The sequence below is a fragment of the Ascidiella aspersa genome, chromosome 1 (genome assembly GCF_963924565.1).
Source record: "Ascidiella aspersa chromosome 1, kaAscAspe10.2, whole genome shotgun sequence".
Taxonomy (NCBI): Eukaryota; Metazoa; Chordata; class Ascidiacea; order Phlebobranchia; family Ascidiidae; genus Ascidiella; species Ascidiella aspersa.
Window position 1 is genome coordinate 2315235 of NC_139447.1, and position 25573 is coordinate 2340807.

The 25573-nt window shown below is 33.7% G+C and overlaps 2 protein-coding genes across 2 annotated transcripts; one reads left to right on the forward strand and one right to left on the reverse strand.

Moving 5' to 3' along the window:
- Positions 1–7925: 7925 nt before the first annotated feature.
- LOC146166516 (nicolin-1-like) lies at positions 7926–13060 on the reverse strand. The gene is made up of 6 exons (XM_083389146.1): positions 12452–13060; positions 11266–11417; positions 10601–10801; positions 10166–10267; positions 9651–9817; positions 7926–8517 (listed from the first exon to the last, which is right to left on the reverse strand). The coding sequence occupies exons 3-6, from the start codon at positions 10790–10792 to the stop codon at positions 8292–8294; spliced, it is 687 nt and encodes a 228-aa protein (XP_083245272.1). The 5' UTR covers positions 10793–10801; positions 11266–11417; positions 12452–13060; the 3' UTR covers positions 7926–8291.
- A 3278-nt stretch (positions 13061–16338) lies between these two features.
- LOC146166517 (E3 ubiquitin-protein ligase RNFT1-like) lies at positions 16339–24061 on the forward strand. Its single transcript, XM_083389100.1, has 8 exons — positions 16339–16412; positions 19343–19560; positions 19878–19966; positions 20188–20353; positions 21050–21199; positions 22116–22181; positions 22418–22513; positions 23447–24061. The coding sequence occupies exons 1-8, from the start codon at positions 16349–16351 to the stop codon at positions 23633–23635; spliced, it is 1038 nt and encodes a 345-aa protein (XP_083245226.1). The 5' UTR covers positions 16339–16348; the 3' UTR covers positions 23636–24061.
- Positions 24062–25573: the final 1512 nt, after the last annotated feature.

A 25573-nucleotide genomic window follows, 5' to 3' on the forward strand; every position in this document is an offset into this window, starting at 1 on the left:
AAAATAGGGTTTAACCTACTGAAAAAACAACCTTTTCTAATTTTCTGGGTGGAAAAAAATTATCAAATAATTTTTTACTAAAATTTTCTCGTAGGACAAAATTTATTAACTAATTTTTTTACTTAAAATTTTTTGAGAGGACAAAATTTATTAACTACTTTTTAACTGAAATATATTATGAGAAGGATAAATTTTATTAACTAATTTTGTACTGAGATATTTTTGGGAGGACAATTACAATATATTGGTGGTTACAATAAGATGGCCAAGCGCAAATGGGTTATGTTTTTGTTTATTTGTATGTTCACGTATATAAACTAACTCGGGTCAATGACTTTAGCCTGTACAAAAATATCATTTGGCCCGTGATCTGCACGAAAACTCATTTCTCGCCTTTCGGTGTAAAAATTTCGACACTCTGTGGGTCTAGGACAGGGTTTCCCAAACTTGTTTGGACCACGGACCACTATTTGCAAATCTGTTTTTTCGCGGACCGCAATACAAAGCAAAAAATAAATAAAACCAAATTTTATATATTTGCAAAACTGACAAAATCAATGGGACGGATGGGATTGCTTCCCTTTGCTTAAATAATCAATTTATCATAAATTCAAAGCGCTACAAATAAGATTTACGATACTGGATAGCAAAAGGACTAAAAACGGAACTCAAAAAGGTATCAAAATGTTAATTTAGAATTATTTTATTAAAATGTTAGAACAACTGTAAATCAGGCGGGCGTCGGATATGTTTTTGCACTTAAAAACGTGTTTAGTTACTTTTAAGGAGGCAGTAAAGTGCGGAGGCAAAGAGGGACAAAAAGTGTTTGTTTGGTTTAAAATTCGAGTCCACACGTCGTTATTCATATTGAAAAGAGTAATAAAACCACTTTGAGAAAACGCGATAATAACCTTAGCCTAATGGTTAATCTAGTTCAGTGTTTGTCACACCATTTAAGCCCGGGCGCAGCTGACGAGAGATGCGAGCGCGATTTTTTTTGGGTGTATACCGGCATTTCTTCTAATTTCTTGCCGGTTTTTATTACATTTCAAAACTAAAAACTAAAAATGTATGTCCAATATTTTTGAATACGTTTCCGTTTGTACGCGACGCACTTTGGCACTTGGCAGTCAGTCTTCCACAGAGCAAAAATGGCTAATCTAGTTCAAATGACAGCCTCATAACGTAAACAAACCTGATGTATAAAGATTGTTAACGCAAAACGCGAAAAATTTTCGCACATACATAGTTAAAATAGTCAAAAAGTATAAGAAATGGACTCGTGTGTAATTTGTCAAAGAGATTGCGGGTCGAAGAAATTACATTCGCGGGTCGGAGGTTGTCGACCTCTGCTGTGCAACGTATATGTGTTTAACTTTTTAATTTCTTGTCATATCGCCACGGACCACCTGTACAGTCGTCGCGGACCACCAATTGTCCGAGGACCACAGTTTGGGAAACCCTGGTCTAGGATACACGTGGTCATGGCTCCCCATACTATCGATTTTTGCCTAATTTCACTACTTAATGCAATTATTTTTCGAATGATGATTATGTTTTTAAGTAAGTCTTAGCCGATTCAGTTAAAATCGTTTTAGGCCCAAGAGCTCTGTGCGTCTCATTGCACCCCAGAAAATGAAAGTTCGGGCAATGTAAACTATTATATATAAAGATAATTTTTTATTTTTTTGACATTTTGTAATAAAAATAATTTAACTTTATTACGTAACTAGTGACGTCACGTTTTGATGTACCTTTGTGACGCCATCCCTGAAACTATTTTCATGCCACCCTCAAACTAAAATCCCTAATCAGTCTCCGACCCTGACTTCACGAAAGTGTAAAAAAGGCGTTTCTATAGCACCCAGGATAAATTGTGTGGCAGTTTATTTAGTTTTAAGTGTGACAACTGCCTGCAATAATTAGGAATATGTGATGCTTTGTGGGGGTGGAAAATACCAGGCCATGTTTTTTTTTGCATTCTAGAAGAGTTTATTCAGTTCAAGTGACAAAACAATAATTTAGGATGTGTGTTGCCTGTAGAGCTAGAAATATACTACGCTAGTGACCTTCAAAGCGGGTCTGTTAACCAATTATTGGTTGTACAAAGTTTATTACCGGAAAAAGTTCTAAGATGCAAATATGTATAAACTTAAATGTTTTTACCGAAAAAATATTTAATAGAGCTTATTAACTGTTTTGTTAATTCTTGAGTTATGGTAAGTCTAATAATAACGTAAGAAGCTTAGAAAAGTAAACTTCGCAAACCTGAGTTTATTGTTTGATGCTAGGCATAAATATGCAACTGAAATCTTACAGTGTAAACACAGTCAAGGAGATAGCGGAATGACCTGGTAAAAAATCCATTTTTAACAAACTAGGCTGAGTTAAAGTGTGATGGAATTTTTTCAAACGACTGTATTAAGCCTTGAGCCAGACAAGGTGCATTAGTGGAGCTGTAGAGCAGCATCAGAACAATCAAAAAACACAAATTCTTCATTTTACACATTTGTCTTATATTCCTTTGCCATAATTTAACTTCCGGTTTACTTTAACACTGTTTAGCACCGCACTTGGCCTTACCTTCTCGCCGTCATCATCCTTCAGCTGTGGCACTTTGGGAGATATGTTCAAACATCCGTGGCTGGCTTGCACCAACAGAAGGCAAAGCGCCGACACTGCAAGCACTTTACTTATCATACCTGAAATACGCTGTGGGAACAAACAAATAACTGGATAAAACACACAACATTCCATACATGTTGACTATCTAGGTAGTGGTGTTACGTTAAAGCACAGTGCATAATAAATTATTTTTGTAATCTCCCGAATAAACACCGTGGTATTTGTTCTTTTCCTCACTCACCAGCACAATATTCAACATAACAAGCGCGCTTCTAAACACCCCTGTCTGAAGCATGGGTTCTTAAACTGGGTTCCATGGATCCCTTGGGGTTACGCGAACAATTTTTTTTTTTGGGGGGGGGGGGGGCATGAAGCCCTAATTGAAATACTAGTGCACATTTGAAAAGCAATCATTTTTTCCAAGAAAAGTGTTGAATTAAAAATAAAACATTTTTGCACAGAAAGTATATTTATACTCCATTTCTGTGACCAGAAGCATCAGATTTTTTAAGTCTATTTGTGAGGTGACACCAATTTATGACTTAATTTAAACAATCCTTGCCTGCACTAGTCCACGCCAACCAGTTTTTATTAGAGGTGCGCGGTAAACAGGGTTTAAGAACCCCTGGTCTATAGGAACTAAAAGTATTAACCTTCTCAGTTTTACCATAAAACTTAATGCATAGGTGGTTGTTTGTGGCGTTTTCGACCCTGTCTTTTCATTATGCTTAGGATAGCTGCCGTTTTGTGGTTCGTTTTCCTTCCCTTCTTACTTCACGGCTAAATTTAAAAGGCCACAATTACTTACAATGTCTGAGCATTTGCGAGCCTAACAAAATTACCCGTCCCAGGAAGCCATCGCATAATAAACGAATCTGACGGTCAATGAAGCGCGCAAGGCAGGCTACAAAAACAAGAGAGATTCGAACTCACGACCTCCGGCCTTACCGGCATCATCGCTCTACCAACTGAGTAGAGCAAAAGGCTCAGGGAAAAGCAAGTCGAGAAGCAACCGTAACCAGGGCTGCAGAGTCGGTTAAAAATAACCCGAGTCCGACTCCGGCCAAAAAATCAAACCGATCCGTCTCCGGTCAAAAAAATAAACCCGAGTCCGACTCCGGTCAAATGTGCAATTTCGTCGAATCCCGAGTCCGGCCCTGACTCTACAGCATGTATTTCGCCAATTTACGCAACTAAAATAACTTGCATATTCAGTAATTAACTTATAGGGGTGTCGTATAATTTATTCACTCACAATACCTAGTTGGAAAGTAGTACATATGCTATTTCACCTTTACAGTTTCTATTTTGAGGCGATAGCAGTCTTAAAATTTGGTACTGCGCATGCGCATGTCGGACTCGGGACTGATGTTTTACCGGGTCTTACTCGAGTCCCGAGTCCGACTCCGCAGCCCTGACCACCAACGCTTGATACATTTCAATAGAACAAGCAACTTCACACCACAGTTCCCAACAAAACTATTTCTAACTGTATAAAAAGACGTATCTTTATGGAATTCAAAACCATTCACAGCAGGTTGCTGCTTGTCGATCACTGTTCCGCTGACGCGTGCAATAACTCAAAAGTTTAATAATCCAAGTAAAACCAGGATCAGACAAAGCCTTTGCTATGTTTATTTATTTAAATATTTTTTATTTATTTTTACTTAAATTATAGGAACTGCCTGTATATGCGAAACCTTTTTGCCTTTAAAAAATGTCTGCTTGAGATTACTTTTTTATGAACAAATTGTGGGATGTAGTCTTTCGTAATACATTTTGATTCCTAATTGTAATTTTAAGAAATTAAAATAATCTTGAACATAACATGGAATTCTTTTCAAACAAGGCAAGAAAAGAAATGCCAAAAAACGAAAATCAACTTGAAAACTGATGAAAATCAGTTTGTATAAAAGTAAACTATTGTTCGTCGAATCACCAGTTTTTAAAAACGTAACAAAGTTTAAAGCAAGGCAAAATAAAAACATGGCAAAGAGTTTTTAAGGCCATGTAAGTTTTTTTAAGCCCATGTACTTGTTTTAATTTCAATCCACAGGTTAAAAGCCAGAATTGTTAGTTTTCACAATTGAAACAAAAGCATATTCTCTTAAAGAAAAACTGGCATCTAACTAAATTGATGTTGTTTATCGAAACTTTACTGAGAATTTTTCGCCCAATTTCAAGTAACCATAGCGATATGCAAGACGTTCTATAAATATTTGCTTTCTTCAAATATTATTTGCTTACCAAAACTAGTTTAAGGATGTGTTCAAACTTAGGTGCTTAATACAACCAAACTAATATAAATTTTACGTTTCTAATATAGGCTTTTAGAAACTAAAAATATATTTTCAAAAAACATGCGTTTGAAACGCAAGTCAAACAGCTATCAATTTTTTAAAACAACTGTTTTAGGCCTTGGCTGAGCTGGCTCAGACAAGGTGCGTTGGTATAGCCAAAAGCTAAGATCAGCCTCACAAAACTAAAAAAGACAAATTCTTCACTTTACTCATTCGTCGTATATTTTGTTTGTCGTTATTTTACTGGAAGCAGTATCTCGTAGTCTAATAGTTCTACCATTGTGGTATAAAACATTTTTGTTGACATGATAAATTCGATAAAAAGGTTCACAATAAACGTTGTATATTGAATAGTAGGCTGCCACCATCTTATAAATTATTTAGCCGCCCTACAAAAGAGCATAATAATAAACTACAGAAATGAATTTAGCCTAAGTAAACAAAAATCTTGAAAATAGGTAGTTCTAGATATAGTTTTTCGACTGTCGTACTGATAAATCTATTCTAGTAAGTTATATTGCTAGTTTTCTTGAATAAATTAGTTTCAAATTAGGGAAAACTATATCAATCTGTCCTTTTGCTTTACTCACTCAGCTTTCGTGGCAACCTCAGAGATATAAACTCGGTAATAGCTACTTCTGCTGGGTTTTCGTTACCAGTCATGCCTGAATTGTTAGGCCGAGACGAACCAGCCCTTTATCGCAAACATTCGACAATTTTAAAGCTTCCATTCACACGTCACTGACTCTCCTTTGTGCGGAACAATGCTGTCTTGTCACCTGACCTATACGTCATAATAGACATGGGCTGAACCTGCTTTAATGCAGTTTATTATGTTTACCAGGCTTAAACAAACGTTTTTATATTTGTAAAGTATAAAAATACGGCGAATGTGCTAAAAAAGTAAAAATAATACGCTGGACTATCACACGAAGCACCATTTCTACTGTACGCAACAGCAAGAAAGACATAATCACAAGTGCTAAGATAATTGTGCGGATGCGGTCACAAACTTGCTGTGCTGGGTTAGATTTAAGACTATTAGGCTTTAACGATTGCTAAGTCGAACAGGGAGTTAATTGAGAATTAAGTAGGCACTGGGAAGTATTAGGGGGGGGGTGTTAAATACGTGAATTTACAACCATTTTATCCAAACGACATCCGCTTTTTAATGGAAATATCGGGTAATGTCACGTGTTTAGTCTACATACAAATGTTATATGTCAGCAAATTAATCCATTAACAAAACCAAACCATTATTAACGTAATGAGGTCAGCTGGTATCTGCTGAAACTTTCGTTTACACCAGAAGAGCGATATTTTTGGTAAACCAATTAGGCTCAATAGCGACTGCTGTTGATTATTGTGCAATTTGCGCTAAATTTTAAATTTTATATTTGAGCATGTGTTTATAGTTTGTAGAAATGATTTATAAAACTGCGTGGTCACAAGTTTTATCTTAACTACTTCTGTGTTCAAACATTTCGCTACAACAATGGCGTTTGACGTCAAACCCTCTCAAAAACCATAGTTTTGTAAAACGACACAAATCAAAAGTTAAAACTTATAGTTAAGTTACAGTGACTAGAAAAAGGAAATCTAAATAAAACAGGTTTGACAGAAGCGAAGATGCGCCGGTGGTATTTAAATTCCACTTTTACAAATAAAAACAAAGAGGAAACAAATATAAGATCCAACAAACAAACAAAACACAAGCAAAAATAAGGAATGCTGTGTAGAATCATTTAAAGCAGTGCTTTTCAACCTTTACGTTTTCCATCCGCACTTTTTTATTTCGGAAAATTTCCATCCGCACAAAACAAGCGCAGTAAGTTCGCATCCTTTAGTTTTATTGGTAAAACGACAATGAAAGGGCTGGGCTGTGTATTTAAACCGTGTGCCTAAGCCTTGGCCGATATAAAATAGATAGCTTTTAGTCTGGACCACTATACGAAACTATATCACTGTACCTGTATCGCATAAGTGGGCTCAACAGTTTATTTCATTACTGTATTACACATAATAAAAAAATGCAAAATTTATCCGCACGACGTTAGTCATCCGCACTACAATTTTTTCATCCGCACAAGTTCGTGCCATGCCACGGGTTGAAAAGCACTGATTTAAAGTAACACAACACAACCTGCCAAAAATTGTTTGCAAAATACGTTCTCGTGGTGAAAATACCAATGAAATTGTACCACTTTGCGGGCTCTGGAATCATCTGACTAACAGCAAAAACAAAGTTTGAAAGTGATCAAAATACTGCTCAGTTCTGCTTAAGGGGGGAATTTTGACATAGATAAAAATTCTACAATAAATCACATAAAAGCAAAATGTCAGTTGTAGCTTAGTTTTTGAATTTTGCATGAACGCGCAATATTACGCCAATCGATTTTTAGTTTTTTAATTAAAACGAAAACTACGTTGCTTAGACGAAATAGGCAGACCACTTAAAAAGGACTCAATAGCACCGTATTATACCAACAGATATCATTGGGGTGCTCTTTTCTACTTTACTAGGCCTGATAAAGCACGGTTGTGCGAAAGCTTGTCGAGAATTTAATACCATTTGACTTTATATAGTTCCACCTGATTACCCTATTTAGAATTAGACAAATACGGCCATTTGCAAAGAGTACATTATCCCAGTGCATTGTCAAATTATTGTTTTGTAACAAAGTGTACCGCGAGTATTTTTTTTAATTTTTACTGAGCCTTAGGCTAAAAAAGTGGAGAGCCAAGGCATTATCACAATGCAAAAATCCTCCTCTTGTATATCAAGTGTAAGATAGAAGATTAAATTGGTAATAAACTGATGATATTATTGTATGTACCCAATGCCATAAGGGAGATTGCAGTTATTATTTTGTAGGAAATGTACCGCGAGTATTATTTCCCAGGCTAAGAAAATTGAAAATCACTGCATCAGTCTAGTACAGGGGCCAGCAGATCGGTTCAGCGTTTAAATTTGTTCGGCTTACGTGATATTCCCTAAAACAAGGTTATTAATAGTTTATTTCCAGCAATGTTTGACGCATGCCAAACTACAGGTTAAATTTTGATGAAAGGTAAAGTAAAGCAAGATTTCAAACAAACCAACTATATATTTTGGTGAATAATTGTTTTATGTTTTTTAAATAATAAGTTTTAAGTTAATATCTCTAGTTGTCAAAGTTTGCCAATCTTTACAGTTTTTCGGTCCTTTACGAAAAAAGTTTGGTGATCCCTGGCCTAGCGCACTAACAAATTTCCACGGTAAGAACAAAATACAGTATACAATCCCACAGTGGCTGTTACAACTAAATTTTAAACATTATTTAGAGCCAATGCATTTTCCAAATGCACAACAAATCCTCCTGATTATCAAGTGTATGATAGGAGGTTGATCTCGTAAGATCCATCCACGTCGAATCTCCCAAGTTCCACAGTAGGAGCGACCTCCTCAGCTTTTCCAGCCAGGAGGAGAAGTTCTTGCATCTTCCTGGACACTTCCTCCGGATCAGGGAGTCCACGCGTCCTGGCGAGGTCCGAGGGAGTTGAAGATGAATCGGAGCCATGCAGAAGAGGGTCTTCCGTGTCCTCCAGCCACCTGTAAAAGAGTTCAAAGGTCTTGCTACAAGATTGAAGTTTGACTTTTAACCATTAGAGTTTGGTAAAACGATAAAAAGGGCAAAATTTACGGAAAGTTATACAGTAACGAGAAAAAACGAAACCTGAATGAAACGGGCCATCTATAAAAGGAGAAATTTTCTAATTTTCTTAGATGTAATTCTTCTTGGATGAAGGAAATTTGAGGCTAAAGTGAGGTGGTGGCTCTCAAAATCAATGAACACGCTTAAATCATTAAAACATTGACCAGTACAAACCACACAAAACGTATTTATACAATGCAACATTAGACACAAAATGGCTTCCAAACGTCCCGTACCGTCCGACAAACTGCCGTACCGTTATAACATGTATAAAGGAGTTCAAAGGTTCCGCTACAACATTAAACTTTGACTTTTAACCGTTCCAATACCCATAATTTTGTAAAACGATAAAAAAGATAAAACCTTTAAGCTAAGTTGATAACGAATTTCATAGCCCAAATACCGAAACGTCTTAATCAAGATGGTGTTGATTAACTCGACATTTGAGTCTTTGAAGTTCATTATCAAGCTACATTACATTTTCGCTACAACATTGCCGTTGGACTTAAACTCTAATAATAACCATAGTTTTGTAAAGCGATAAAGGGGTAAAGTTAAAGCCGTAATATGCAGTAACGGAAAGAAACGGGTTTGATAGAAACGAAGCTATGTTTCCGTGCCATTTAAGTTTCACGTACAAACAAATATAGGGTAACAGAAAACAAATAAAACCTCAAGGCAAACAAAAAAATGGGCAAAAATTGAATTTAAACCGTTTGATTTTAAACCCTGCTAATAAACATAGTTTTGCAAAAACAATAAACAAGGTAAAACTTAAAGCTGAGTTGGAGTGACAAAAAAACGAAACCTGAATGAATCAGGTTTGATAGAAACCAAGATATGTGCCCGTACCATTTAAATTTCACTTGTAAGCAAAAAAAGGGATATTTCTTAGATGTAGATTTTTTCTCGGCGAAAAAAGTCTTTTTTTTAAGCAAAATATAGTGGTTCTTTAACCAGGGGATATCCTTTTTACTTATTTTTGTCGGATATCAATTTTCAACGTCTTAATTTAAATTTTGTTTCTTACTTTGGAAGTCTCGGCACGTTTGAGTCTTCGTCCAGCCTTGGGTAAATGTACACTTCTTCAATGGTGAAGGATTTCCAGTTTGGGGAAGGTTGCTTCAGAATAAAGCGTAGAGTGCTCACTTCGTTCGGAGGGTGACAATAATCACACGGCAATATTGAAAAGTAACTCTAAACAAAAAAATTATCACTCCTTAACTGGTTTACAGAGGTACAATGAAATTGGATCAAACCTAGATCACAATATCAAGTGGTAGTATCAATATTTGTTTGATGTATTGGAATAACTACATAGCTTTAAAAATCGCTATTGGCAAACTTTACAAGGCGCCTATTTTTTATAAGTACACCTTGTTTTACAATGGAGAAATTGAAAAAAAAAAATATTTTGTCATGCTCCTAATTTTGTTCGGCCATGCAATTTGCTAAAAAGTGGGGCTTTAGTGTTTTAAATCAAATTATTTTTTCCTTATGTTTTATAAATGTTAGCACATGAATTTTTTAGCTCAAAGCACTCACCTGACTCCCAGTTTCACAGTGTGGGTTCGGCATTAGGGGGTAATTTTTAACCCCTGTTACCCATTTATTGCTGGGCTGACCCAACTTGGTTTTGCAAGCAACCTGGAATAAATATATTTAATATATTTTTTTAATTAAAACACTTGCCCCGTTTTTTGCCAACAAAAGTAATGGTGAAATCTTTTGCATAGTAAATAAACGGCGGCAAAACTGGGACCTCATGGAAGTTTAAATTGTAAAGTCATATTTTGGGCAAATTCAAAGTATGTAAACAAAGTGGTAGCATTTGTGTACATTTTTTGAGTTATTTTTTAAGGGACACCTACAAAATTAAATTTTATCTAACTAACTCACATTTTTGGGTAAATCATAGTTTTTCTACACAAAAATAAAAAAAATGATACAAAGTAAAAAATCATAAATAGAGCTTGATACCTTAAATTTGACAGTAAGGCTCGCTGTGTAGTTGTTAACAAAACTGATTTTGCCGATATCTTCCGTTCTCATATTAGGGAATTGTGCCTCGATAACCCCACAGCCCGAATGAAATGAACTGTCTCCTATCGATAAATACTGGACAGACTTAACATTGCATGAGAGGGGTCGGGACGTTGTCTTGTTGTCCATATTTAAAACCTATCACAGTAAAAGTAAATATACCAGTTTGCTGACAGTAAATAATCTGCAAAACACTTATTTATTTTAAGCTAACTTTGTAGATCTTAAAAGCACCAATCTATTTAGGGTTTCCAATTACCTAACTATTTATAAAAATTTTGCTAAATTTTTACTCATTGACATGTTGTCTTGTAAAACAAAGACAGGCTTTTATTTTACAATTATATAGCTTGATTATAGAAAAATTAAAACAAAGTAACACCATATTTTATCATTCTTACTAAACAAAAAGCTTTGGCTACAGTTAAATCTTGATTCGTCAAGCCATTAACTAAGTCTAATGATGTGATATTAATACAAAACTGGTGATGTTATATTAATACAACTGGTATATATAGCAGTGATATTGTAAAGTGTTTTTTTTTTCATTTAGTAAAGTACCCTTATGTGTATTTTATGCCTGCATAACAATTTTTAGCAACCTTGTTTTTGTTGAGATTGACGATATATTCCTGCTTGCTTGTTAAAGGTTTATTGTAAAGCAGAGACAGCTTATAGTGTGGCAATCCGGCTTCTGACAATCAATGGTTGGACAATGACAACTGGGGCACGATGGGCAAGTTCCACTGGGACACTGAGATATAAGTTTGTGAAAAACCATATAAGGTGATTTTGCTGCAAGATTCTTATCACAATCTAACCAATTTCAACTCTAATTCATTCCCTGCGCAACTTTGTAGTAATTTTTTTATATGTATTTAAAGTTATGTCTAAAATTTATAGCTATCATGTTTTTACAATAATATAACTCAACAAAAATGCAGGTAGCTATCATATGTAGAATATACACAGCACTTAAATCAAGCTTAGGAATACTTACCAATGTTACTCTGTTTTTATGCAAATAAACAATAATTAAAAGCAATTTTGTAGGCCTATTAGCAATGAAGATAGCATACAATGAAATGAAAATAAATCAAAAATACTCAAATTAGGAAAATCTAAAAACCATGCACTATGCGCAGCATGCAACCAAATATGCAAACAAAGTCATGCAGAAATACATCTGTTTAACATGGTTATATTTTCAGCCCAAAGAACCTTTAAAAAGTAACATATTTTAGTAATCTATCTTAAACTATTTCTGATCATAGTTCATAACACAACTATAAAAACTACAACAAATGTGTGAGCAAAAGCAAATTCACTGAATTTTAATGTATGAGGTTATTGAAAAGTTAAAAAAAAAACATGGTATAATAATAATTTGTCACATTTACAATGTAGTTCAACTCCAGGAAAGGTTCTCAGATTCTTCCAATTTCCTGGGAGTTTTAAACTGATATTTTTAATTATTTTTGTAAAAAACATAACATGGCAGACGTTCCTAAAAAATACTTAAAATAACAACTAATAAAGAATTTTTTTTTAGTTTTTTATGCATAATGTAAAAGCATGATTTGAATATTCTAGCAATTGTTAATATAAGCAAAATCTGTTAAAAGTTTAGCCTATCTTTTGTATTTGTACACCTAAAGAAATCCAACAAACAATCTTTAAAAAAAAAAAAATTGATTCAGTATAAAATAATCTAACTCTACAAAAAACTAAGTAGAAAAAACACTACCTATTTCAAAACTAGCATGCATACGTCAAAATCCAATTTACCTATCTTTGAACTTGGCAGCAGAAACAGTTAAGATTGTCGCATTCTGGGGTTTGGAATTGACAAGCACACGGAGCGTTATTTCCCTGATACAAAGAGTGCAAGGCAACACAATAGGGTTAAAGGTCATGCTTAAACAGGTCACCACATGCAACAATATCATTGCTGGCTGAAAGTTTAACTGCATTTTCCGTTGGTAAAAATAAGTTAAGGAAGATAAGATATAAAGGAATTGTTGTTATTGTACACTTTCAAACAAGAAAATTAAACTCATTAATTTGACCTAATGAATACGGTTGAAGAATTATACATGTTATATGTGGACGTGCAATTCAAATAAAAGTTAAAAAGATAAAAATAGGAAAGATGTATAATATTTCCATAAAAAGAAATTGGTTGTACAGAAAAGATATTATTACAGGTACACAGTATTATATCATATTTAAAAGTTACACTGAGAAGTGTACATACATAAACGAATTCAAATACTAAAATCATTTGTTTCAGGACATGTATTATGTGTCAAAAATTGCATCCTGTTTATGATTGTCTTTTACACCCAACATGAAATGAGGATTTGTATTTGATTGCTTTGACAATAACAATTAAGTAGTGACATTGGTTTTACAAGTACAAGGGATGCAAAAGTTTTACCTCGCAGCAGTTACCGTCACCAAACGAAAGGCAGTCACCCGGGTCGTACTTCTGCAAATTCGCAAGGTTCAAAAAAATAAATTAATAATTTTGAAATAATAAATAAGAATAACTTTTTTTTTTCAAGATTTAAAAAAAAAATTTAAAGGTTGTTGTGGACTAAGAAAAACTGAAAAGAAACAAAATAATAAAACATTGAAAAAATGAAAAAGCAAATAAAATTTAAATTAAGTTAATTAAAGAAATAAAAAACACATTGCAATATCAGAAACTGAGCTGTTAAATTTCTAAAGAAACTCAGAAAAAATAGTACAAGAAAAATACCCTTCTTGGTCCACAAAGAGAGTCACAACACGATCTTAAATCTGGAACGTTACAATCGCAAAGCTGAGCACAAGTCAACAAACAGTCGCAGCAATTGTCCGATTCGCCTTGATCGCCACAAGTTACTCCACCACACGTTCCCTTGCCCTAAAAATGTGTTTTTTAGTTTTATAGGATAGATGCATTATGTGATTTTTTGTCCTTGTAGCAAACTCAAGTGATGTTTATGTACGTTTAAGCACGACTTTAACTGAAACTGACGTGAACGTGCAACGTCATTTCTAAAATAAAGTTTGGTTCAAAATATGTTTAGATTCAAAGCAATGTCTAATCCTGTATTTTATTTGGATTTTGTTATGTATTGTAAACATATCGTTTTTCAGTGTTTGCAAAAACATTTACAAATCAAGTATTATTTAAATAAGTGTCTAATCCAATATTTCATTAGGATTTAGATTTTATCAGAAATTTACAAATCTTATAGCCAAAAAAAGTTGTAGGTTATTAAAAATTTACAAACTTTTAATTTAGAAGCATTTTCTAATCCCTCATTTTTTGGATAACATTTCCTTTCCATAAAAATTGTACGTAAAAAATACAAAATTTAAAAACACAAGTCTTACAAGGTTTCTATTTTATTTATGCACTTTTTACTTTGGATTTGAGTTGTAAAATCGAAATTATACAAATTAACTACCTTCAATTCAAAAAAATATACAAAATAACTACCTTCAATTAAACTAAATAACTGGTTAAAAACACATTACTTTATAAGTTTGTAGGGTAATCTCAAAAAAGCACTAAAAATTAATTTCTTAGCTTAAAACAAATCAGGATTACTGACAGCTTGTGCTAGATGTTTTTCTTACCTTTCACCTTTACATATACAAAATATTCTAACCTGAAAACTTGTCTTTTAGTAAAAATATTGTAACTAACAATCTCACTATAATTACCTTTTGACAAATGCTTTTGATTGGAAGAATCAAGCTCTGCCAAAACAATTTAATGATTTATTTTTTATCATTCCAACTCCATATTACAATCTACAGTAATATATCTGGAAAATCAACTAACTGCTAAGTACAAGCCCATATGTGAATTAGGCTCTAAAAAAATCTATATTTTATTCTGCCTTAATGGTATAATAATACAACATCATAATCTTGTACCGGTAAATAACAATATAAACTTTGCATAAAAACTTTGCTTTGCCAATTATATCATTTCTATTGTTACAAATTATAACCTGTTCAACTCTTGCACAAACTGCATAAATACAATTCAAATCACAGCAGAATTGAGAATATGATTCAAAACACTGGCTAGCCTTTCTGTCACAAGATTCCTACAAAGTACAATGCATAAATATAATATGGACTATTTTGCTTGCATTGCATAAACTAATTCTATGTGCAATATATCTTAACTTCAGCTTAACAAAAAGCATCAGTGTGCCAAATTATGTAATTTTGTAAATAAAAACTCCTGATATTAAAGTATTCTTACTTAACAATAAAATATGAAGAATTGTTAATATGAAATCAACTTAAGAATATCTAAAAAAAAATATTTCTGTTAGTGCACCAACCCTGCATTTTGCAAGACCACATACCTTACAGCAACACTGGATGATAGTAATAATAATGAGAACAAGAACCAGATAAATTCCAGCTCCAATCAAAAACCACTCCTGGACTTTAAGTTCTGTACTTGGGGCTGGAGTCGTTGGAAGGACAATTGGCTGAAACAAAAATTGATTTAAGTAATACCACAGCTCTAGGCTTTTTGTTGTTAGTAAATACGTTTTAAATCAAGATACTTTGGTTTGTTTTCAAAATCATGGAGCTAAATATTAAAAATACATTAATTAAGTTGTTTAGTGAGTTTACTAAAAACAACCGAAATCAGGCACTGGTCTAGAATCTTACCACCATTTTGTTTACAGTAACAAAACGAGTTTTTAAAATTGCAAAGAAGAAATAAATATGTGAGAATATAGTGTTAATAATACTTGACCTAACCAGCAACCCAAGCGCTAACTATCACCCTAATCCAAATAATGATAGCAATATAAATGCCCAGAAGAAAATGATGTAAGCTTTTAAAACAGCGCCCAATGTCTCGGAACAATTTATTTAAAAAAATAAAACATCAAACAATTATACAATTTATTGAAAACAAATCTAAGTACGAACTAGTTAATTTTTAAGATTTTGCGTAAAATTAAACAGCGACAATTATAGCTACGCAATACAAATCTTATACTTCAATAATAAGCCAACTTACAGCCATGAAAAATCTATTCAGCGGACAGTACAGCCATTAAGGTTGCCTTTGAAATAAGATAAATTTAATTTTTTGATCTTTTTGAACACAAATATTTACAAAAATAGCTGCCCTATCAACCGTTACAATGTACAGTTGTACGTCATACATCTATGGATCTCTGTACAAATGTTTTAATTAAAAAATCATACAATTCTGTTCATTATTTATAGCACATTTAAAGCTAAAAGAAATAAATTTGAATGTACAGCGGAATTATTACAAAAATTCGATAAAGAATAGTACTCGTGCAATGTATTTTATAATTTCCATCAGTGGTAGACGTTATTTCAACTGTTCGCCGTTGAAACAGAGAATACTCATTTATTTTTCATTTAAAAAACTACTTTAAAAAAGATAAATTTACTTTTTTGTGGTTTATTACATATAACACACAGTGCAACTGCAATATTTTTTTAGAGAACTTAACATTAACTTATAAACAGCACTGAAAAACAAAATAATTTTGTGACACAAAATGTCGTTTAAAATATTTTGATCATTTGTGAGGTGTTTTATTTAACCAAACATATAAAGACCACGAAAACGTAAACAAAAGTTATAGGATATTGTTTTATAGTTATGGCAAAAGAATGGACACAGAAGATATTCTGGATTGTAATGTCGAGCTACAAGAAAGTGGAAATCTAAATCAAGGTAAAAAAACGTCGATTTATTCACTTTTTGTTTTACTAAGTTGTGTATCGGGGCCTGTTTTATTTGGCACAAAATTGGGCGCTCTTTTACTATTGTACGTAAAAATTAATACAAAATTTTTTTTCTTCAAATACCGCATACCACAACGCATATTGTTTGGGTTAGGGCAGAGGCGTGCAACATACGGCCAGCGGGCCACAGAACGGCCCGCGCTACCTTTTTACGTGGCCCGCACAGACTCTGTCAAGTAGCCCATTCATTTTAAATACTTTTGTAAGTAATTTTTGTAACGAAATCGTTGTTATTTTTCAATTTGTATTACGTCACACTGACAGAACCTCCATTATTGCGTCATAGTGTGCATTGTAGTAAAACTGCCTTGTTTTGCTGGTAATGATTCAGTGACATCTGACATGATCTTACTTTATGGGTGCAGTGTTTTGAATATATATTAATATTTCACGTTTTTTTAATAAAAACTGTAAATGTTGTTCGATTGTTTGGCCCGCAGCACCATCATAACTATACATTATAGCCCGTTGCGATAAACAGTTGCACGCCCCTGGGTTAGGGTGAGGGTTAGCGTTTGGTTGAGGGTGGGTCAACTTATTATTAATAATAAACATAATATTACTTGACCCACCCTTACCCAAACGCTAACCCGCACCCTAACCAAAACAATTTGCGTTGTGGTATGCGGTATTATTATTATTTTTTTTTGCATAACTTTTCACATACAATAGTGAAAAAGCGCCCAAAATTGCGCTGGTCTAGAATCCTACCACAATAATTAAATCAACGCACAATATTTGGGTTTGGGTGTAAGTTTTTTTGTCAATGGACTCGGGCCAGGTTGGAAAGTTAGGCCTGCGCGGGGGATAAATCCGAAAGTTTGGCCTGCGCGGGGGATAAAAGTAGCACTTTCAGCCGCGGTCACATCCACGCATTTTATAGAATATGTGTTCAGCCGCGCAAATCTGACTCGAGCAAACGCTAGTCTATAAGAAGTATATAATATAATGCATCATATAGAATCCCCTGCGAAACGCTCAAAATGCACAGTTCAGCGTTTTGGTCACGCATCAGTGGACAACAGTCACGTGTGTAGTGACGTAAAATTAGGCAATATCGAGTAACATTGCATATTAAATGCTACACTATCCAACTTTTTTAGTATTTACCTGCGCCCGCACACCAACCAAAAATTGCGCAGTGATCCCAAGTATTCTATGAACGCTGTAAGTTTAATATAAATTCGCAATTTACAACTTTCGGTAGCCTGATGGTTTATTTTCAGCCGCGCAAGTTCAAGTCGAAATTTTATTTTCAGCCGTTTTTTTCAGCTGCAAAACATCTCCCCCCGCGCAATATCCAAAGTTTCCAATCTGGGACACAGGACTCGACTAAATTTTAATTTGGCCGGAGTCGGACTCGGGTGTATTTTTTTGCCCGGAGTTGGACTCGTTGTTTTTAACCGACTCCGCACCCTGCTTGACGCACTCAAACGCTAACCCCATACCCAAACCCGAATAAGGTGCGTTGTGGTTGGATTCTAGACCAGCGCTGAATAATGTTTAGCAGCTACAAGGTTTTAAAGAACACCATATGTTTGAACTCTATATGTCAATTATTTGTGCAATGTTTTATCTTTGCCATTGAAAACTTTGGATATTGCACTGGGCCGCTGTGGGAACTATGGCAAATGTACCCTTTTCCTTCAGTCATTTTGTTGGGATCTGTCATGCTTTCATGTCTGGCACTGGGGAGATGTTTATTAAAATGTGCGACTGTAATAAGTTTAAGCCAAAATTTGTGCACATTTGTAAAATTTTGCTGCAATCAATTAAGTACCATGCTGAAATCAACAATTGTGACACCTAGGTTTTACATGTTTGTATGACTTTTCGTGGTTAAATGCATTTCAGGGTGAATTTCCATGAAATAATTAGCCAAGGCCAAATAAAAGTGCAGTTGATTTTATTTTAGGCAGCCCAAACCTGGCCGCATATTCTGTTGATGTTTCTTACGAATTAGCCAAAGTTCTGTTAATCCTTCTATATGACTTTTTATTAAACTACAGAATTTGAAATGTTACAACAAGCAAGGTAAAAGTCAGTTATTAAGGCAAATCATGATAAACCTTTCAAATTGGTAGATACTACCCTCACAAAAGAGAAGTTTCATACTTCCTTTGTGTTATACCATTAATTTGCCACAGTTGTTTCATTGAACATTATTCAAACTAATAAATCAGTTGGAACACCCAATAATCATAAATTAAACACTAGTGTTCAGCAGAACATTGGTTGAAATCCACTCTCTTGATCCTAATGTATGTGACCGTCCACCGAAGTGTGATAAATACATCCCCTTGTGTGAGGGTTAAGGGCAACTTTTAGTCATTTGTTATGTACCAGCTTCTTACAGAACCATAGCAAGACCAATTGCTAAACCGGTCTTTCTCTATGTCCCACAAAATTAAAAAGTACTAAGTTAAAAAAGATATTTCACACTAATCAAAATTTGTTTCACTGATGGGTAAGCCAAAACAGATAATTATTTATTAGTTCACCCATTTTTACCTTAACTTGGCATCGTAAATTTAATGTATAATATACTTGCCATCGTAAATTAATGTAATATACATTGAACAAAGCATATACAGATAAAAAAATTTAACTTATTTTCGGATCTTGTTTTTACAGCTTTTCTTTTTTGGTTTTCTGTGCATGTTTTAGACTGGTTTTTGTCCGAAGCTTCCTAGAAAAAGTATATATACGTCTTAGAATTTCAAATTCTTCAGACATTGCATAGAATGATATGCAGGTGCACCCTAGGGGGCTTTGATTGGGGGACAAAGCCAATAATGTGATGTCATCGTTTAGTTCTTTAAAGCTATCTACCCCTATCTCGTTTCCTTTACTCTTTAGGCCAGGAGGAAAGTGAATCCAGCCAAGACCCAATTATGGTTCAGTCAACAGATGCACTAACTGGGCAGAAAAAGCTGCTTAAACAAGCCTTGCCTTTGATGCTACTCATTGCCTTGAATCTTGTTTATCAGAACACAATTTACATCATCCTTTTCATTTCCTTGGCGTTCGTGTTTGATCGTTTGAATGACATGTTGCTTCGTCATAGTACATCGCAGGTATTTGTACTTTACCTTTTTCACTGATACTTTTTGTAAAGTAATACTGCCAATTAGTGTTTTAGTACTTGCAATTTTAATTTGTAATTAATAATACCATATTTTTTTTTTAATTATTTTACGTTTTAATAAATAAAATAGGTTTACAATAAAAAGTAGTTCAGTATAGTTATATTGTGAACTTGCCCCAGTAATATAATGTTTGGCCTGTTTCAGAAATTTCTCGTTTGGCCTGTTTTAAAAATCTCTATTTATGCTGCTGTATAAAATGCTAAAGTTGATTATTCATATTTTATTTTTCTTAACTTTTTTGGCAGGATGGCAAATCATTCAAGTTTTTGATTTGTATTTTCTTCTATGTTCTTCTGGTGACAATCTTAACCATTCCAACATTGAACGAACTGTGGTAAGACAAAAGTGATGTGAACAGTAGGCTGATATTTTTAGTGCTTAAACTCCATTTTACCAAGTACCCTAACATTTTAATTTGAAACAGTTTTGGAAAATGACCCACAAAAATAAAACATAACAACTTTCTATTGTTTTATACCTTATTTTATGTTTTATACTGGTATTTTTGAGTTTTTATACTTTGTTTTTTAATAAATAGCCCCAATATCATTTTAGGTTGTTCAACTTATTTCAAATGAAAAGTTGGTTTCTGACTCATCAAACATTCTGGAAAGTTTTATTTGATATTGCGATTGCGGACTTTCTCATAAAGCTCAACACAATCGCAGTTAAATCTCTCGTGACGATTCTTTCCCCAAAATTACTTCCAAGACAGAAACTGGTATGTACAATAATATTTGTACTTGTGAATTGTTTGAACCCCTGATATTACATAATTATTTTTAACATATCTTAAGCAATTTATTCATTGTATATTATTTTGCTATATATTTTGGTAAAGTAGAATTTGACCCTGACACAGAGCTGTTACAAAGTCCCAGTTAAAAAAATTGAAGTTTTGCATAAAAAATTCCTATGCCTGAAAATAATAAAATAAACTTTATTTAAGTGAAAGCAAAAGGTTTACCTAATTTCCAAGGTGTGTTTTTTTTGACCAGCTAATTCTTCAACTCATATAAACATATATTATGTATAAAAAATGGATTTTATTGATCCTGAGTAGTTCGTCATTTGTTAATATGTAACCCCTAAATATTAAATCATTACCTGTCCTATGCATTTAAAGTAATAACAGCAAACTGAATGTTTTTTTTGACTTGGAATGGTTGTTTTTATTATCTAGATATTAACATACAATGAACTGAAGGTTTTAAGCTTTTTTAATGAAATTTTTATGCCAGTTCTGCCCTGGAGATTAACAATAATTAAATATAATAGGGGAAAAAATCTTTTCAGCAGAATTTTAATATTTTTGTGAAGGCAGGGAGGATTGTGATACAAAGCCGATTGTTTTTGTGTTCTAATAAAAGCACTCCGAAAAAAAAGTTGCAACTTTTGTGCCTGTCATATTTAACAGGGTGGCGTATACATCATGTTGGAATCAATATCACAATTTGCGAGGTCTTTTATCCCAACGTTGGAATGGATAAAATACATTGTCAGCTCACCGTCGTGCTTTGCTGTCATCGTGTGTTGGTTGTTTGCAGCACTCTATGTTGCCCTTAAGGTACGGGGAAAGTGTACTTTCAGGATACATAATTTATTTGATTTCAAAGCCCTTTTACACTACGGCTGTGTAATTTGCATTTAAAATCTATTGTTTCGAGCTTTTCACGCTTTGCTAAACTCTAGCCCTATGCAGCTGAAGAAACGTTACGTTTTGGAGCGATTGTGACGCCCAGCTCAGCGCAGCTGTAGTGTAAACGGGCCTTTACATGCTAACATTAATTTATATAAAGCTTTTTTACTGAATTTTAATTATAGATATAAGTTCTACATTTCTATTTTTTAGGTAGCCCATGGCTTTTATAACAGTTTTTTTTATTATATTTAAAACATGCCAAACTCTCAAATTTTGGGTTTTACAAATTTTCTTATGTTTCGTAAAAGTGTATATTAACCCTTGTTGTAAATACCTTTAGTTCAATACAGACTTTTGCCAAAGCCAGTAAATATATAATGAAAATGTATGAATTGCCTTAAAACAGTGTTTTTCAACGTTTTTGAGCCATGGAACACTCAATACATAAAAATAATTTTGAGGAACCCCAATTGAAAGTTTAATATTGCATTAAAATGAACAACACGACAAGTTGACAACAATTATTCACTTTTTTGTTTCTGAGCCTGTTTGGATCAGTAATAACTTGATATTAGCGCTTGATTGTAGCAAAAGTCTGCATTACAATCCTTTTATTACACAACCATTCTTATTACTATGCATTGATAAACATTCAAAATGTTGTTAGCTTTCATAAATCAAAACCACTTGTGGGATTTTAATGCCGATGTTTCATGGAACATTAGTTAAATTAATAAACTTTGTGCGGAGCACCTGATGATCTTACAATGCTGTGTCATAAGAATTAAATCACTAAAACTCACATGTGTATTTGAACAATATTATGATTAATATTCATCAGGTTTCAGCATTTAAGACCAAGCACCAACTATTCATGGTTGGATACAGCAACTTCAGGAATCCACAGGTTAGAAAATAGAAAAAAACATAATTCACTAATAACTTGGAATTATAAATTAGTTGTAATTTACTTACAAAAGTATATATCGTATATACTACTTTTTCACTTTTTCTCCATTATTTATTTAAAAACTTAAGCATTTTTTTGTTTTGTTCAACTTTCTTCCATTGATATTTCCATTAGGGCAATTTTGTATTTATTTATCTTTATATTTGTTACATAACTATGGAATTATGTTTTAGTCTGTTGGAACCCCAGTATCGGAGGACAGTACTTCAACCACCATTTGTCCTATTTGTCATTTCAAGGTCAACAATCCAATTAAAATTCCATGCGGGGTGAGTCAACCCATAGCTAGAAATTCATTGGTTTTCTGTAAATTGCACATTTTAACTTCCAACTTTACTTAAAACAAATGCTAAGAAAACCAGGTACTCAACCGATACCAAAATATTATGGAAATTTTTGCATACTTTGCGACCCAAAGTAACGTTTTCCACTATAAAGGTGAACTTATTAAAAATATTGACTTGAGGTAATCAAACTTCTTAACTTTAGGCAAACTTTAACCCAAAAACTTGAAAAAATCTAGTCTTTTCAATTTATTTAGCTTGTTAAATCATGGTACTGACATCATTTGGTATTGAATCGGATCGCGGTATATTTTCTCTAAAATATCATTTAGCTTTATCAGATTTAAATGCCAGACATCTCTATTGGTAACTATGACATATATATATATATATATATGAATTCCTGATTTCTTGCATTTTATTCCGATACGTAAATTTAATTTTTTTGGCAAATTACGGCTGTCCGACCCACAGCTATATATATGATGTAGTCAATATGCCGAAATAAGCAGAATTAATTAATGAACACATGCAAAGTTCGACGCTAATTTTCAGCACACATTCTGTAACATCTAACTCTTTCTTATCCTAAAATATGAAAGCTATCTCAAGTGGCCTTGTTTAATTTCTGACCTTCCATTTTAACTCTCATCCCAACCTAAATAGAACCGCGAAAAAACTACTATAGGCCGCCAGTTTAACAGACTATTTTAACCAGGTTCCAACCTTCATTTTCAGCACACTTTTGCCACATCTTAAGTTTTCTTATCCTAAAATTTGAAATCTTTTTCAAGTGGCCATATTTATTTTTGCAACTTCAATTTTAACTCTCACCCCAACCTAAATACAGCCGCGAAATAACAACTAGCAGGCCAGTTTAACAGACTATTTTAACCCGGTTTCAACCTTGATTTTCAGCACACTTTCTGCCACACATGCTCGTGCGTGTGGTTCGATCGCGAGCCCCATTGTCCCGTGTGTGCCGCGCAATCGCTGCACGCCATTGTGACGGGACAGACGCGTCACATGCCCCCCCAAACTCGCATCACGGCCAAATGCTCGCGCTGGAAGACCGGTACCACCGAATACCTCGTTCAACTATTCTGAAAAACACATCAAAATATCCAATATAAAGGTTGAATGCTGTTTATTTGCACTTACTCATTTGAGTGTTAAGCATTTTCACTTCGAAACTGTAGAGTTTTAAGATTTTGTCGAAGTGTTGTTTTGTTTTAACCCACATCCCTTATAGGAAGGATATCTGTTGAAGTTTTTGAAGAACCGTATAGTTTTCGATAATGAATTGCAAAGCCAAAAAGGTCGACTAGAGTGACATCATCTTAATTAATACCAATTTGCTTACATTTGTGGTTTTGAAAATTATAAGCAAGGTTTCATTAAAGATCCGTGCGTAGTGTGCCCACGTATAGTTCTCTATATACAGGTTTGGATTTTGTTTGCTTCGACTTATTAGCCGTGCCCTTTAAGTTGTGTTACGATGCTTAAACGAAAAACAAGAATATCAAACCCATAACGTTCAAAAATGACACTTCTTGTGTATGGGCTTTGATATTCTTACTAACGTCTCCATACAACCTCCAACCATTATGCTCCAAAAATCAAGAAAATATCTATTATAAAGGTTGATGCCGTTTGTTTTTACTTTTCTGAGCGTTTATTTTTTTCTTTAAAAGATTATATACTTTTAATATTTTGCCAAATTAAGTCCGTCTACATCTTTTCTTTATTTAACCAACTTCTATGTAGGAAACATATCTAGTGGAGCTTCTACAAACACATTATACAAGTTTTAAATCCCGCTTAATTTGAATAATTTAGCTGTGCTCTTTAAGGTGTTTTAAGATACCCAAACGCCTCCCACTCACTAACTACAGGGCAGCAGTTATAATAAAAAATAATCATTGTGGTTTTCCTCATTTCTGTGGTAAACCTTTATTTTGTTTCAACCCAATTCTACAGTGAAAAACATACGTTCCAACCATTTAATGCTTTGTAATGATTAATTAGCAAAACTGTTGCTAGTGGCATTTTGTGTCTTAATTCATCATTCGTGTCTTTGCATTGTGGTTTTAAAACAAGGGAATTTTTTAACGTTTTTTTAAAATAACAAAATTTAATCAGAATCCCAACTGATGTATGTATTTGGTAACAATTATTATAATTTTTTTCATATTATCTTAAGCTTGCACACCTGGCAATTTGTTTAAATGCATAGTGCCTTACTGTTAATTAAAACGTGCCCTATTTGCCGTTTAGCTTTTAAATTTCTACTTTTATACAACAACTTTTAGTCGGAAATCGGCATTTGTCAATATAGGTGTATCCAAATGTTCATTTGATTTATTTGTTGCTTGAGAAAAAAAATCGTCAAATCTTTCACAATTTAAATCGCTTTTAAGTAAAATACTAAAACAAAGAGGCCCACAACTAAAATAGCTACGTTTTTTTACAACATCTTGCGCGTGTTTCAAAATGTTTTGCAAAAAAGAGTTGTTTTATACGAATACATTCTTACAAACGATTGCGTTATTTTTAACATTTCGTTAATCCTAATATAACATTTTATCACATTTCTGTTTTTGCTTACACCTAAAAAGTGATCTTTAATACATTCAACGGGTGTTATACAATTTGCTTCGCATTCCCTTGGCTGGCTTTTGTTTTGAAATTCGTGGGACCAAACGCTAGACTGGGGAAGTCCCTGAAGGGGATCTCCCTCACGTCGACAGAAAAATAACTCTTGAGATGCGAAATACACAAAAAATGTTGTTGCCAAAACGTGCCTTAATTAACAGGATCGAATATGTCTTCTTTATTTCTAGTGTCGTAACCTCATAATAAGTTAACGTCAGAAAATGCTTAAGCTCTTGTTTTAACCTTATTCTGAAGCATGTCAGGCTTATTCCCCAAGTGCTTTTTGTTGCATACTGTGATGTTGGTTTGAAAAAGCTGATTAAACCAGATTTACCCCATTGTCGTTCTTATTTGCTTCGCAAGGTGGTTAGCAGGGAAGTTCAAGCACAA

Excerpts from the sequence above, each read along its gene's own strand:
- LOC146166517 (XM_083389100.1), top strand. The coding sequence starts at position 16,349 with ATGGACACAGAAGATATTCTGGATTGTAATGTCGAGCTACAAGAAAGT. Across the intron at positions 22,182-22,417 it reads GCAACTTCAGGAATCCACAG|TCTGTTGGAACCCCAGTATC; the intron begins GTTAGAAAATAG and ends ATTATGTTTTAG. Across the intron at positions 22,514-23,446 it reads CAATTAAAATTCCATGCGGG|CACACTTTCTGCCACACATG; the intron begins GTGAGTCAACCC and ends CTTGATTTTCAG.
- LOC146166516 (XM_083389146.1), bottom strand. The coding sequence starts at position 10,792 with ATGGACAACAAGACAACGTCCCGACCCCTCTCATGCAATGTTAAGTCT. Across the intron at positions 10,268-10,600 it reads GCCTTACTGTCAAATTTAAG|GTTGCTTGCAAAACCAAGTT; the intron begins GTATCAAGCTCT and ends TATTTATTCCAG. Across the intron at positions 8,518-9,650 it reads AACGTGCCGAGACTTCCAAA|GTGGCTGGAGGACACGGAAG; the intron begins GTAAGAAACAAA and ends ACTCTTTTACAG.